This window comes from Acinonyx jubatus, chromosome E1 (genome assembly GCF_027475565.1).
Source record: "Acinonyx jubatus isolate Ajub_Pintada_27869175 chromosome E1, VMU_Ajub_asm_v1.0, whole genome shotgun sequence".
In the NCBI taxonomy this organism is placed as follows: Eukaryota; Metazoa; Chordata; class Mammalia; order Carnivora; family Felidae; genus Acinonyx; species Acinonyx jubatus.
Genome location: NC_069397.1, coordinates 56848494 through 56860686, shown reverse-complemented (window position 1 = coordinate 56860686; position 12193 = coordinate 56848494). Strand labels below are relative to the sequence as shown.

Below are 12193 nucleotides of genomic sequence, written 5' to 3'. Positions count from 1 at the left end.
AAAAACCCCCCAAAGTTCTCAATAGGAAAATATAGGAAGCATATACTCTTCAAAACACAGCGTGAAATAAGGGTCCCTGTCACCCCTTGTGCAGAAGATGTGTCCGTCTCAGCCAGAGTGGTGACGTGGGGGGAAAAAGGAGAGAACACACCATTGCTAACTTGAAAATAACGTTACTTAAAAAAAAAGAAAGGAAGGAAGAAAAAGAAACATTTCCTGCATTGAAAAGTGAAAGAAACTATAAATTAGAAATTTGGCAACGTAACTAAATAGGTCACTGTACGAAAAGTTAGTTGAATTTCTCCGCACCAAACGAGTTTAAAAAAAAAAGTTGCTACTATGAAAAAAGTTTGTAGTAGCAACAAAAATGATAAAGTGTCTAGACTTAAATTTACCAAGAGATCTCTCACTGAAGGACATTACACAAGAACCTACATACACGAAGATAGCTGCCTTCAGAAGGAAGCCTCGCTGTTATAAAAATGTTGAAAGTTGCTACTATGAAAAAAGTTTGTAGTAGCAACAAAAATGATAAAGTGTCTAGACTTAAATTTACCAAGAGATCTCTCACTGAAGGACATTACACAAGAACCTACATACACGAAGATAGCTGCCTTCAGAAGGAAGCCTCGCTGTTATAAAAATGTTGGTTCTCCCCAGATTAACGTAGACCTGTTAACGTAACTCTGGCTGATTCTAGAATGTATACAAAAAAGCAAAGCAAAGGACTCAGTATCACCAGGACGCTTCTGAAGGAGGCTATAGGGAGAGAGATGCCCTACCAGCTAGGAAGTCTTGTCACGTAGAGAAACTAACGTGTCGAGAGTATTGGGTCAGGGAGGGACAGACTGACCAGTGCGGTGGAGCAGAGCCCAGAAACAGACCTGCACGTTTCTGGAAGTGTGTTACCTACAGACTGCTCTTTCACGTGTCTCGCATTTTAAACAAATGGAACTTTGAAAGAACTCCAGCTTACATCTGGGAAGAGTGAGATAGGACCCCCATTTCACAGCGTAGCCGTGCACAAAAGATGCGTTCAAAATTTAGTACCAGAAGCAAATATCACACTCTGATAGCAAATGTTGGCAACTATCTTTCTGACCTCAGGAGGGGAGATTTCTTTTTCTTTTTTTCTTTTTTTCTTTTTTTTTTTAACGTTTACTTCTTATTATTGAGAGACAGAGCATGAGCAGGGGAGGGGCAGAGAGAGAGGAAGACACAGAATCTGAAGCAGGCTCCAGGCTCCGAGCTGCCAGCACAGAGCCCGCCACGGGGCTGGAACTCAACAGACTGCGAGATCATGACCTGAGTCAAAGACGCTTAACTGCCTGAGCGTCCCTGGGGGGCCCCAGGATAGGAGATTTCTTAAACAGGACTCAGCACTAACTACCACAAATGACGAATTCAAATGCATTAAAAGTAGCAACTTTGGTTCACAAAAAGCACTTGAAGGAAATCAAAAGGCAAACGGGCAGCTGCGAACCAGAGGCAGAACCTGGAACGCGTCGCCAGCAGAGGATCACTGCTGAGAATGTGGAAAGAATGCAGACCAACAAGGGACGGACAACCTACACAAAACTAAGTGAAGATTATGAACCAGCATTTTACAGAAGAGGAAGCTCGCGGTCAGAAGGACAGGGAGAGATGGTCAGCCTCGCTCCGAACCAGGGAAACGCCAGCACAACCGGGACCGGTACCACGGCCCAGCTCTGTGATGGGCAAAGATTCAGAAGCCTGACGACACTGAATGTCAGGCAGCACGGAGGTGAGCGAGAGCCTCTGACGCTCGTCTGCTCTGGCCTCTTCCAGATACTCTCCCGGCTAGCAGTTCTGCAGGAAAGCTCCAGGACACGTGTGTCACGACACCTGTGTAAACACGGCTGCCAGCAGCTCAGGTGCCTGTGAACAGAACGGATCCTGGAGTCACGGGTGGGCCTGGGGCGGAGCGGCCCCTGGTGGTGCAGGAGCGCGAGTGACCCGCTCCGCGGGTGAATCCGAAGGCCACAAGGCAGAGTGAAGAAAAAGTCCCAGAAGACCGCGTACGGCGTGAATTGCTGTTTATAAAGCTGAAAAAGCAAGACGACACGGTATTTAGGTACACGCGCATGGGAGAAGGCTAAAAAAGAACCATGATTTTTTTAGTTGGTACGCAAGGAAAATAGGAAATCAGGCTAGACCTGGGGCATGGAGATGGGAGCGAGAGAGGGGCAGCAGTAGGGTAAGAGGTTTGGGTTGTGTGACGTGTTCGGGGATATCAGCTGTGTTCTTTTTTGTTATTTCGTGAAAGATGGCCACGCGGTGGAAACTAGCATTTTGTAACGTCTTGGGATCGGAATGGCTCTGTGGCTGCTGCAGTTAAAATACTGAGGCACTGTGCACGCTGGAGGCGTAGCTGGTTATAAGTCCCTATTTCCGGTAGCGACCTCGGTGTCATTAGGGTTGTTTCGGGTGGACTTCCAGTAAGACCAGACTAGGCTTTCTTTGCTTTTATCTCGTGGTGGTGGTGGTGATGACCCTACTGTGCCCTAGTTTTGTTCTGTCCTTCCCTGCACCGCTGCCCTTCGTTTCTGCTTTCTCTGCGGCACCCGTCGTCCACCTTATTAGGACTGATTGAGGGACGTAGAAACACCCATGAGTCCCTGCAGCCCATCCATCACACCTGGCGCGTGGGAGCGAGGGTGTGAGATGGGAGCCACCGGGATCGGCCCTGTCGGTGGTGGGACGCCCCCCTTCCCTCAGGTTACCACTCCTGGGAGGGCGCCCGCGTCGCTCTGGGTCGCTCTGGGTCGCTCTGCCGAATGTTGGTGAACCTCAGTTTCTAAGGTTTTTTGGAGTAAAAGTATTAAGGGAAGTTTTAGTATTTTTCCCTGTACCCCACTGGCTGTCTGAGTGACCCCGAGTGGGCTTGGGCTGTCGTCTCTTCCTCCACGAGTATGTGCTGGAGATCCTCAAGGATCCTGAAAAGTATCGCCGGAACTGGCTACACGCTGGCTGGACCGCTTCGGCACTGGGATCTAGCCAGAAAACCGATTTTAGTATTTTTTTTTCCACCCCCCACATGGAGCTCAGACTCATGACCCCGAGATCAAGAGTCGCACCCTCCACCGACTGAGCGCCAGGCGCCCCCAGACTTACCGCTCTGAGCGCACGGCTGAGCGGCACGAGGTGCATTCACGTTACCATGCGGCCACCCATCCGGCTCCAGAACCCCATCGTCCCAAGTTGAAACTCTGCCCATGACGACAGAGTCCACGTCCCCCTCCCCTCCCCTCCCCTCCCCCCGGCGCCCCCCATCCTGCCTCTGTCTCTGTGAACTGGCCTGCTCCGGCTCCCTCGCAGAAGTAGAGTCCGATGGTGTTGGGCCTCTCGTGTCTGGCCGACTACACCAGCGTCTCGTCCCCAAGGTTCGTCCCCACCGTAGCAGGTGTCAGGGTCTGCTTTTCTGTTCCAAGCCGAACACCGTTCCGGTATCCACCTGCACCACACGTCATTACCCATTCCCTTGTTGGTGGACAGTTGGCTTCTGTGCTTTAGCGCTTGTGAATAACGCTGAGAACGGTGTGTGCGAATACCCGCTCGAGACCCCGTTCCCCGTCCTCTTGGGTGTGCACCCTGGAGTGGAATGGCTGATTCCCACGGGAACTCCATTTTTAATTCCTCCAGGAGGCGCCATACTGTTTGTTTTCACAGCCCCTGCGCCGTTCCACGTCCTCAGCAACAGTGCACAGGGTTTCCAGTTTCTGCACGTCTTTGCTAATGCAAGTTCTTTTCTGTTTTTCAATACTAGAGTTCTTATGTGCGTGTGGTGAGCAGGCCGCATGCCGTTTCAGTATCGATTCTGAGACGGGCCTAAGTAACTGGGTAAGGAGGAGTGTTGCAGGCGAGAATGATTGGTTTGTGCTACAAGCTGGGTCTGTTTGAGAAGTAACATAGGGTATGTGGAACAGCAGGTATCCTGCAGAATTGAAGACGCACCTGCCCCGGGACCCAGAGGTCCGTCGTGGGCGTATGCGTTAGAGAAAGTTGCACACAAGGAAGCAGGTGCGGGACTGTTTGTGGGAGCAGAGACACAGAGTCAGCAGGAAGCATGTAAGTGAACCGTGGTCTGTTCCTGTGGTCAGATACTCCAGCCCACGTGAAGGAACCAGAACCACGTCAAAACTGCCGTGCAGTTCACACCGCATGGCGTAGGTTATGTAGGCTAAGCATAAACACGCTTATTGTTTGTGGGTACACACGCTCCTCGTGCATTAGCGCAATAACTACGTAAGCGGGAACAGGTGTGACCTAGTTCGGGATCGCGGTGACCTCCGATGAGGGGGTGTGGGCAGTGCAGGGGAGGAGACGTCGCTGTCACGGCAGTGTCTTCCTTCTGGAGCCCCTAAAACGGGTTGGCGCTCAGTGGTATAGGCTTTGTACGTCTCTGCGTTTAAAAGATGTTGTTATTTGAAATAACGGTTAAGACGTACCACCGTCCGGCCTGCTGGCCGAGCAGCAACAAATAGTTGCACACACAGCAGGGGCTGGCGGAGCGTGGCCTGTGGTCTCAGTCTGGCCCGCTGCCTGCTCTGTAGGTCAAGTTCCGAGGCACACATCCCGCCCGTTGATGTACGGTCTGTGGCTGCATGGTGTGCTGCCTGTGCTTCCCAGAGACGGAGCCACATCGTTGCGGACTGCGTAAGAGCGGACGGCTCCCCGACCTGGCTGTACTTAACCTCCCGGGTCTATACGGAAGAAGCTCGCCAAGCCTTGAGACGGCAGCGGGCAGTTTCCAGAACCAAGAGAGCAGAGGTTCCCACATCTGAGGAGCAAACTAAGAGTTGTCGGGGGAGCCTAAAACGTTCACGTTTATGGACCACGTGATCCAGCTTAGAAGTTTAGAAAGTTTAGAAAAACGTGTTCTAAAGTTCATTTTGAAAGTCAGACTTCCCACCTTTAGTAAGTAGCACCCAGGAAATATGAAAAGGGCCTCACACAGGTCAACAGCGCCAGCTCAGGGTGGTGGGGTACATGCTGGAAGTACAACTTTGGATGGGTCACGACCCCCCACGCTCTCCAGCAGAGGAAATGCTTCCTTCGTGGACAGCGGGCTGGCTTCAGGGCATCTGGGACCCCTGTGGCCCAGCCGTTCCCTGGGCCGTGTGGCGAGATGTCTCGGGAGCTCCCCCCTCACGGTGACCGCCTCGCCCTGCAGGTCACCAAGGCAGCTTCTGCATGCTGTGCGTCATGCAGAACCACATTGTGCAGGCCTTCGCCAACAGCGGCAACGCCATCAAGCCCGTCTCCTTCATCCGAGACCTGAAAAGTAAGAGTTCGTCTGCGGTGGGCGCTGGGGAGGTCGGAGGAGGGGGTGCGGGGAAGAATCAGGAACGAGGCGACAGTCTAAGACTTCCCAGAAGAGCACTCGGGCGCAGGTGGTGGCGCTGGGGTCAGCGGGGAGGGCTTCGCGTGGGGGTGCGTGCTGCCCTCCACCCTGAAGCATGTGGAGGTTTGGGCCGGGCGGGGGGAGGGGCTCTTGTGAACATCACAGGAGCCACTTAACACAGACTGACTTCCCTGGGTCTGAAAGCCGTGTGTGGCGTCATTGTGACCGTCTGTGCTGTGCGTGGGCTCCTGGAAAAGTAGTTGACCGGTGGATTCCACATCCTTGGTGACTGGTGTCTCGTGGCCTCTGGCTCTTCTGTTAAGCATGGAGCGTTTAAGCTCTTAGGTCTCGGTGGGGAAACCTCTGCCATGAGGACGGGACACGCACTTTACGCAGAGCTCTCGATTTCCTCACTGGCCGCTTTGCAGGTGCTTCCCGTTTACCCTTGGGACAGCGGGGAACCGGGGGAGAAGGTGTGAGCTCTCGCCTGCCAGTCTGATGCTTCTGTCTGTCTGCAGAGATTGCCCGGCATTTCCGCTTTGGGAACCAGGAGGATGCACACGAATTTCTGCGGTACACCATCGACGCCATGCAGAAGGCCTGTTTGAATGGCTGTGCCAAGTAGGTGCTTCCCTCCACCCGCCTCTCCTCAGAGGCTTCATCCCTCTTCCCGCAGAGACGGGAGACGTGCCCCTGTCCCCAGGCTTACCGCTGTAGACCCTGCCTTCCGGGTCCTTGACCTTAGACCCTGCCTTCCGGGTCCTTGACCTGCTGATGCTCACATGAGGGACTGCAGGGCCCCCCCTGGGGCACCTCCGAAGGGGGCGGTGGGGGCGGAGCTCTGTGCCCGCAGCTCGCTGCAGGGAGGATGCTCTGGCAGGTCTGTGTGAGGGTCGTCCGCTGTCGTCCCGGACTCTTCCCGTCTTTAGAAATCACCTTACTATTTTGATACGGAGAATGGCGGGGTAGGAATTACGTCTTTATGAAAGAACTTGAACATTTGAGAGTAGGAGGTTTATGATTTTTGAGGTTACTTTCTGCACGGTTACTGTTCCTTCATTCTAAATTTGAGAGCATGCGACGGGTCGCCGACTTTATGCTGCGTCTTGCCTTTTGTGACACAGTTGCCATGGGGGATGGCCGGTGTCTACGAGGTCACGTAGTACATGCTGTAGTGCAGGGACGCCTCGAGCCTTCCCAGGAGAATTCCACTTGCTCTCACCCTGCAGGAGGCCTCCTAGGATGGGTCACCCCAAGGCTCCGATGGGGGCAAAGGGGAGGCAAGCAATGTGGCCTCACTGCCATGCACGTGGGTACAGCACGTCCCCAGCAGTGGTTCCCAGGCCTGGTCTCAGCACGGAATCACTTGAGAGGTTTTAGGACAGCAGCTGACCCCCCCCCCCCCCCGCAACACACACACACACGCATGCACACACCCTGCCAGCCAGCCCAGTTACCCAGGCCCTCCAGGGGTGGGAGAATGCGGGAGGGATGGGTGAGGTTGGGGTTTGGGCCCGTGGGCGGGAGGAGTCCAGGTTTGTGGTCTGGAGAGCCAGGTAGGTGGCGGTGAGCCTTCCAGGTTGGGGCACAGAAGTGGAAGATGAGCGGCTCTGACGTCAGGTGAGGTACGTGTGGCCAGGCACCTGCACAGCGGGGAGTTGGGTGCTTTCCACGCACCCGTCCGCGAGAAAGGTGTCGCTGATCTTCGCGAAGTGAGGGAAGAGTGGCGTAAGCTGAATTAGTTTGCTTTGCAGGTGGAAGTGACTTTTCTTTTCTTTTTGATTTTATTAAAAATTTTCAGTTGAACTTGTGAATGGTGAGTATGTATAACGTTTCTTTTTAAATTTTTTTTTTTCAACGTTTTATTTATTTTGGGGACAGAGAGAGAGCATGAACGGGGGAGGGGCAGAGAGAGAGGGAGACACAGAATCGGAAGCAGGCTCCAGGCTCCGAGCTGTCCGCCCAGAGCCCGACGCGGGGCTCGAACTCACGGACCGCGAGATCATGACCTGAGCCGAAGTCGGCTGCTTAACCGACTGCGCCACCCAGGCGCCCCATGTATAACGTTTCTACTTCATGGAACTTCCTGGCACCGGTTCTGACCCGATGCATGACGGTGGGGGTTCGTGAGTGTCCCCGTGCACCTGACACAGTGTAGTCTGAAGCTGGGGTCGCTCTTTGCGCGTCCGTCTTGAGGCCTGTGCCGTCAGTCCTGCTGGCTGTCCCCTGTCTGCACTCGCTTCTCCCTCCTCGGTGCTGATTCTGGGCGGGCGCCAGCCTCCTTGTATCTCCTGGAGCTTTTGCTTTGGGAGCACGGCTGTGGTCAGATACAACCACCGTGCCTTTGTTGGAAGTCCGTTTCTCCCGCGGGCAGGTTCAGCCCCCTTCTCGGGTACTGTGACTTAGTCCGGCTGTGATACTGCTCCACGATTACCCCAGCACATCTGCTGTGTTTCTGTCTCTCCGGTTTTCCTTTGCTCGGTAACTTGTGAACTTTCGGCTGGTGCTTAGGACAACCCGCGTCTGTTCCAGTGACGACTCTGCGTGCACCCTTGGAGGTGGCCTTCCTCCTCTTTTCTGGACCCTTTGGTTTGTCACTGCTTCTTGTGCTCCGTCCCTCTGTCCTTCCCTCTCCTCTCACGCCTGACTCTTGGTCGAGTTATCTCTTACATTGTCGGGACTTCAAGTTTCATGCGTTCTCCCCCACGTTCATCCCTACCTTTGCCTCCGTCTTACCCCCTGTTAAATAGGCCCAGGGCTGCCTGAGGCCCTTGCGAGTCCCTCTCTCTCTCGTCCTTGCAAGGACCTTGCCTTAAAGGGTGCGCGGTCTTTCAAGTGTGACGGCTTCACAGGAACATTTGTAGAGCTGACCGTGGTCGGTCAGCTTTCCTAGACACCCGAGCAGTGACCGGAGGTGACGTTCGTGGTGGGCAGACATCGACTCTGGAAACGTCTTCTCACCGGTAGGCTCTGGAGACTTCTTCTTACGCCTTACTCAGCGGGCCCGTGGTGTCCGAACCACACTTTTGAATCGGCTCAGTTCTGAGTGTCTGGGCTTGAAAACGTGCAGTGATCACTTAGGCGGGTGCCGTGCCCCCAGACGCGGGGTCTCCCGGTGGGGGCGCCGGGGCATCTCCGCCCGGTCCGGGACGGCGCCCCACCCCCATCTCAGGGCAGGTGCGTGTTAAAGGCCTCCCTGTCACGTCTTCCTTGGTCTCCCCCTCAGGACCCCCTCTGTCTGGCGGCCTTTTCTTCACCTCGACCGCTCCTCCGGACACGTTCCCGCCTTGTCGCGCCCCTCCCCCGAGTTCACTTGAATCTCGTCTCCTTCGGGCCCCACGTGATTCCCGCTTCGTTTCCAACCCGATTTCCTGTTTTTTCCCCCGTATCGGTTAACTTTCTCCGTTTGCTCTTTTCTGTTCTTGGTTCTGAAACTTCTTACGATGGTTTTCCTCTCCCCAAATGCTTGCGTGCGGATCTTTACTTCCGCTTGGGATTTTGTCTCCTGCCTTGTGTGTGCTTTCTGCGGGCTCGTCTCCACCGGACGAGGTGGCTCTCGTTCACTGCTTTGTCCCGACGGTGCTGCGCAGGACTGGGGCCGCTTGGGCGCAGCTCCTACGCCTGGTGGCTCCTGTGGTTCTCAATCCAGGGTGCCGTGAGCGCACCTTCTGTCCTGGGCGCCACAGGCTGGATGGCCTGTAGCGTGTGTGTGTCTCAGGACCCTGTGTCCTCTCCTGTGCTCCGCTCGCCCTTCCCCACCGTCACCTCCCCAGCCACTCTGGTGGCAGGCGCCCCAAGCCTCGCTCTCCCGCGGACTCCCCTTACTGCGGGGACTCCAGGCGATTCCCGGCTGCCTCTAGGACTCGGGCTTCTCCAGACCACCCTTCAGACGTGTTGCAGTTGGCTCTCTGGGATTGGGTTTTCTCCTGCCTGGGGCTAGTGTGAAGCTTGAGCTGGCTCTGCCTCGGGCCGGACGGACGGCGGGTTCCGTGCGGTGGTTTGCCCCTGTTGGGACAGGCTCCTGGCTAGCTTGGGGCCACCTGGGTCTCCACAGCTGCCGTCACATGTGGCTTCCCACACGCTTCCGGCGTGTGCTTGGATTATGTCCTCCACGGTCCGGGGAGTTAAAACATCCCTCCTTTCGGCGAATGGTGGTGGTGATACATGGCGGTGTTTGGTTTTCATTTCCTAAGTCTACAAGTTGAAAACGTGCCCTTGTATCGGTCCCCATGGTGTAGACTTGCGCGTCTCAGCGAGCTCCCCGGGTCGGGGCCGCCCGCACGCTGAGGCAGAGAAGGGGCCAGGGCAGGGCGCCGTGGGGCGTGTGTAGAGGTGGCGGGGGGAGGCATCCGCAGGGCTGGGGGTGCAGGGGAGGGGAGCATGCTCGCGAGGGCTCCCGTGGCTCCACTTGGCAGCTCGGTGGGAGGCTGAGGGTTGTCTTGGATCCTGGTTGGTTAATGGGGCCGGGGATTTGACCGTGACCCATGACCGCCGTCGTCCTGCTGAGAGGGTGCGGGGGAGGGTGTCCCTGCTGACTCCCCCTCTTAGCAGGTAAGAGGCTCGGACATAGGACAGCCAGGGGTCGGACAGGGGCGGGGGTGGTTTCCAGAGGGATGGGGCACTTCTGTCGTAGACTGGGTGGGCACACGGGCGCGTTTCCCCGGCCTCTTATTTCCCGTCAAGGGTGGAGGGTCGGGAGGGGGTTCTTGAGGCAGCTGCTGTGGGGAGCGGCCGGGGACCTGCTGAGGGGCAGGGTGAGCGTGCCCGCGTGGTGGGGTCACGGGCCGTGTGGTGGGGTTTCCTCCCGGCGCGCTGGGCCGGGGTGACTCAGGCGGGGGCTGCTAACTGTCATTCCCTTGAAGGCTGTGGCCTCCTTTCCAGGTTGGATCGTCAGACGCAGGCAACCACCCTGGTCCATCAGATTTTTGGAGGCTATCTCAGATCGCGTGGTAGGTGAAGACGCTTTCTCTACACCCTTGTCAGGGAGGAGGATGTCAATCAGGGAAGGCTGAGAGTCCGCGCCCAGGTGGGGCCCTTTGCTGGCGGGCGGACCTGGGCGAGCCGCGGAGGCCCCGGTCTCCTCTGAGATGCACCCTTGGCCGACGGGCCCACTGTTCCCGGAGGAGGTCTGGAGCAGAGCCTCCGGCACGTGTAGACGAGGGTGGCGTTATTCTTTCTGAGCCCCTGAGCTCCTCACACGCGGCCTCCGCCCTGCCGCTGGGGCCTGGGGCCCGCCGAGGCCACGGTCTGGGACGGAGGCCATCGCTGGGCTGGCGGCGCACGCGGGCGGGTTCTCGAGGGGCCGGCGGCCGAGGGCTTCTCCCAGCGCTGGGTGTTGGAGACGTGGGGGTGGCGCGCTGGGGGCGCCCACCCCCGCCCACTGCCGCTTGTTCCGTTGCAGTGAAATGCTCGGTGTGCAAAAGCGTCTCAGACACGTACGACCCCTACTTGGACGTAGCGCTGGAGATCCGGGTAAGGACCACGGCCGGCTGTGCTGGGTCACGCTTGCCGGAGGCCGGGGAGGCGGGGGAGGGCCGGGAAGCAGGGATGGCGAATTACCCAGGCAGGTAGGGAAAGAAATGCCGGGAGCGTCACCGCCTTGAAGTAGGGGCCGCTGTTTTTGCCCGATGGCTGCTGGCCTTTTCCCTGTGTGCGTTGCTTTCGTTTAAAACGAGATAAAACGTGGCTTTGTGTCCCCGAGGCATGAGGGGTGAGCCACGGTACGTGCAGGACTTGGGCAGGGAGCCGCTGGCAGGCGGGCCTTCGGGAGAGCAGCCTTGTCTCGCTCCGGCCTTCTGGTGCTGCCTGCAGCCGGGCCGGGTCACCTGCGCCCAGGGTGTGGGGCCGGCGCGCCTGGGAGTCGTGCGGTGGCTGCCCTGACCTGTGTGGCCGGGGTCACGGTCTGCCTTGGCCCCCGCCCCCACCTCCCCTCCCGCCCCCGGCCCCACTCCTCTGCAGCACATCCTGGGTGTCAGAAGGTGGCAGCCGGCAGGCCAGTTTGGATGCAAGTAGGTTGTTGTGATTTGCTGCCTCAGCCTGAAAAAGACCTTACGTTTGGCGTTTCTCGAGTCAGCCTTTTTCTTCTGCTGCTGATTCATTTCCCCGTTTTTGTCCTTCTCAGCAAGCCGCTAATATCGTGCGCGCTCTGGAGCTTTTTGTGAAGCCAGATGTCCTGAGTGGAGAGAACGCCTATATGTGTGCAAAGTAAGTTCCGTTTTGCTCACGGCAGAGAGCGAGCCATCGGGGAGGACCTCCGGCCGCCTGACCCGGCCCTGCGGCCATCCCCGCCCCTCCCCAGAGGTGACCGCCACTCACATTTCTTGGGGAGGATATATAGATCTTAAGACTGAAACCTCTTCACGATGCAGATGGAGTGGCCACGGTTTTGCAGCTGGTGTTGGTTTGCGTTGCACTTAGGATGCGCCAGCCCCTGTTCTGAGCGCTCCTCACCCGGGAAGCAGGTCCCCTGGCGACACAGAGCGGCAAGGTGACCCCACGTGGCCCTCTGCCGTCCCGCCTCTTGGACGAGCTGCCTTCTGTGGCCTCCATCAGCCACGGCAGACGTAACTGTGACCTCGTTTTGCTAAGGGTCACGTGGGTTTTACTGCGTGGGCGTTGTGCTTTGTATTAGCTCCTTCAGAAGCTATAGTCGCTGAAGATTCTTTTTCTTTTTTGATTTACTTTGAGAGAGAAAGAGAGAATATATCCCAAGCAGGCTCCACACTGTCATTGCAGAGCCCGACGTGGGGCTCGAACTCACAAACCACGGGATCGTGACCTAGTTGGATGCTTAACCGACTGAGGCACCCAGGCATCCCCACCCCCCCG

The 12193-nt window shown here is 56.9% G+C and overlaps 1 protein-coding gene across 4 annotated transcripts in view; it reads left to right on the top strand.

Moving 5' to 3' along the window:
• USP36 (ubiquitin specific peptidase 36) overlaps positions 1–12193 on the top strand; it is a 36631-nt gene that overhangs the window by 6726 nt on the left and 17712 nt on the right. For all 4 annotated transcript variants that reach the window (XM_053211724.1, XM_027052580.2, XM_053211726.1 and 1 more), the window contains exons 5-9: positions 5195–5305; positions 5884–5986; positions 10247–10314; positions 10767–10837; positions 11487–11569. In XM_053211724.1, the coding sequence (XP_053067699.1) occupies positions 5195–5305; positions 5884–5986; positions 10247–10314; positions 10767–10837; positions 11487–11569 (436 nt within the window). The remainder of the gene's footprint in view (positions 1–5194; positions 5306–5883; positions 5987–10246; positions 10315–10766; positions 10838–11486; positions 11570–12193) is intronic.